This window comes from Otolemur garnettii, unplaced genomic scaffold, assembly GCF_000181295.1.
Source record: "Otolemur garnettii isolate 467f Iridium unplaced genomic scaffold, OtoGar3 scaffold00116, whole genome shotgun sequence".
NCBI lineage: Eukaryota > Metazoa > Chordata > Mammalia > Primates > Galagidae > Otolemur > Otolemur garnettii.
Window position 1 is genome coordinate 1,666,589 of NW_003852511.1, and position 2,052 is coordinate 1,668,640.

A 2,052-nucleotide genomic window follows, 5' to 3' on the forward strand; every position below is an offset into this window, starting at 1 on the left:
CTTCCTTCACTTTTCCCTCTACACAATTTTGTGCCTATATTTTAAATTACCTTTCCTGTTCTCTAATACCCTAGGAGCTATAAAGTGAAAAGGGAACCATAAATACATAAATGAATAGTATCTACCTACTTAAGCAGAACATTAGGAGTCATTCAACAACCTCCAGAAACCGCAGACACCTTATTAACATTTCGTGGGTTAAATTACTGAATTTACCATAATCAGAAGAAAGATGGATTTTTGCTACACAGATGTTCGTTCCTATGAACTAAAATAAAATCTTAAGCTCCTCCCCCAACAGGGGAACCACATGAATACCCTACCGCTGAGTTGCTGGGCCTGAGAAGGGAGGTCAGCGGTGCCCCGCCACGCCGTTGCCGGGCCTGAGAAGGGAGGTCAGCGGTGCCCCGCCACGCCGTTGCCGGGCCTGAGAAGGGAGGTCAGCGGTGCCCCACCACGCCCTCCTTCCCTTCACAATGTCTCTGTTACTCATTAGCAGCCTAAGGCTGTGTGAGGCAAAGCCTAAGCCACACATGCAGCTTACGTGTCACTAACTGGAACTTCAGTCTGGGTACACGTCCAGTGGCTTGTCTCTCATTAACACACTTCCTTATCTTAAGTTAAAAGACCCCAAGCCTTTAGGCCAGTGGCTCTCAACCTTCCTAATGCCCTGATGTATTTTCATTGCTACAAAGGGGTCGCGACCCCCAGGTTGAGAACAGCTGCTTTAGACAAAGCTTCATTTCCTTAAGAAAGTACACATCAAAGGTTCTTTAAATCCACCTGTAACCTATAAGATACTGCCATCCCTTTGAGATGTCCCTCCTTGCTGGGCCAAACCAATGTACATCTTCCACATATTACTGATGACTTAATATGTAATTCCTGCCTCCCTGAAATGTATAAAATATAACTGTCACCTCCCACAGGAAGTCTACTTGCTCAAGGCTTTTGGGGCATGGCTCTTGAGCCATGGTCCTCAGATCTGGCTCAGAATAAAGCCCTTTAAATTATTTTACATAGTTTGGCTACTTTTCCATCGACATTCCTTTGACCTAAATTTAACCAAAGTATTAGCTGAGCTGAAAAAAATCTAAGGTCTCTTCAATAAATATAATATTAAACATTTCTTATATAAATTAACTCATTTCACCTTTCCTATGTACGAGGAAGAAAAACCACACGTTATCCTCATTTTACAGCTAAAACTGAAGCTGAAGGTTCAGTGACTCGGCTTAAAGTAACAATCGGGTAGAACAGAGTTAGGATGCAAACCTGGGCAGTGTGACTCCAGTGATCTCTCAGAAAGCAACTTGAGGGTGTCAAAACCCATGTAAAAGTTGAAGTTATAAAAGTCAACTAATACAGGTAAATGAACAAAACGTAAAGATAACAGGCACCTGTAGTCCAGCTACATGGGAGGCTGAGGCAAGAGAATTGTTTAAGCCCAAGAGTTTGAGGTGGTTGCTGTGAGCTGTGACACCACAGCACTCTACCCAGGGTGACATAGTGAGACTCTGTCTCCAAAAAAAAAAAAAAAACAAAAAACGTAAAGATGAGACAACAAATCTATCCCATACATAAGAACGGCATTCCGAGAGGGGGCGGGAAGCCTATAGTGCCACGCTGTTCTCCTTTCTCCTGTCCCTGAGTTGTCGCACCCCCCTCGCCAGCCGCCTCGTGGAGGCCCTGCAGTCCCCAGCGCCCTCTGCTCCCAAATGATTGTTAAGTGCTGATTGGTTGCATCGGATGTAATTGAAACAGAATAGGAAGATGGCAGTAAATCCTTCAGGACAAGAGCAATTGTCAAAAACCCAACTTTATAAATATATCATTGAAAGGAATACAGTATACTGTTAAAACTGTAAACTACTTAAACCATGTCACGTGGTGTCCAACAAATGTTTTCAAAACAAAAACAGAGTTGCAATCTTGGCAGAACTGGACAAAGCGAAAAGAAAATCACTTATGCAGAACCAGTCTTCACCAAATCATCCTGGAGCGAGCATGGCAATCCCCAGATCACCCTATAGTGAGCATGGCACTCCCCAG

At 43.8% G+C, this 2,052-nt stretch overlaps 2 protein-coding genes across 5 annotated transcripts in view; one reads left to right on the top strand and one right to left on the bottom strand.

The window, feature by feature from the left end:
* SIPA1L2 (signal induced proliferation associated 1 like 2) overlaps nt 1–2,052 on the bottom strand; it is a 234,625-nt gene that overhangs the window by 112,355 nt on the left and 120,218 nt on the right. The window lies entirely within an intron of this gene.
* The window catches only part of LOC111727654 (SOSS complex subunit C-like), a 984-nt gene continuing 701 nt past the window's right edge, over nt 1,770–2,052 (top strand). The window contains exons 1-2 of one of the 2 annotated variants that reach the window (XM_023517657.1): nt 1,770–1,798; nt 1,904–2,010. In XM_023517657.1, the coding sequence (XP_023373425.1) occupies nt 1,774–1,798; nt 1,904–2,010 (132 nt within the window). In that variant the 5' untranslated portion in view covers nt 1,770–1,773. Of the gene's footprint in view, nt 1,799–1,903; nt 2,042–2,052 lie in introns of both variants that reach the window. The other variant, XM_023517658.1, reaches the window with a different exon arrangement.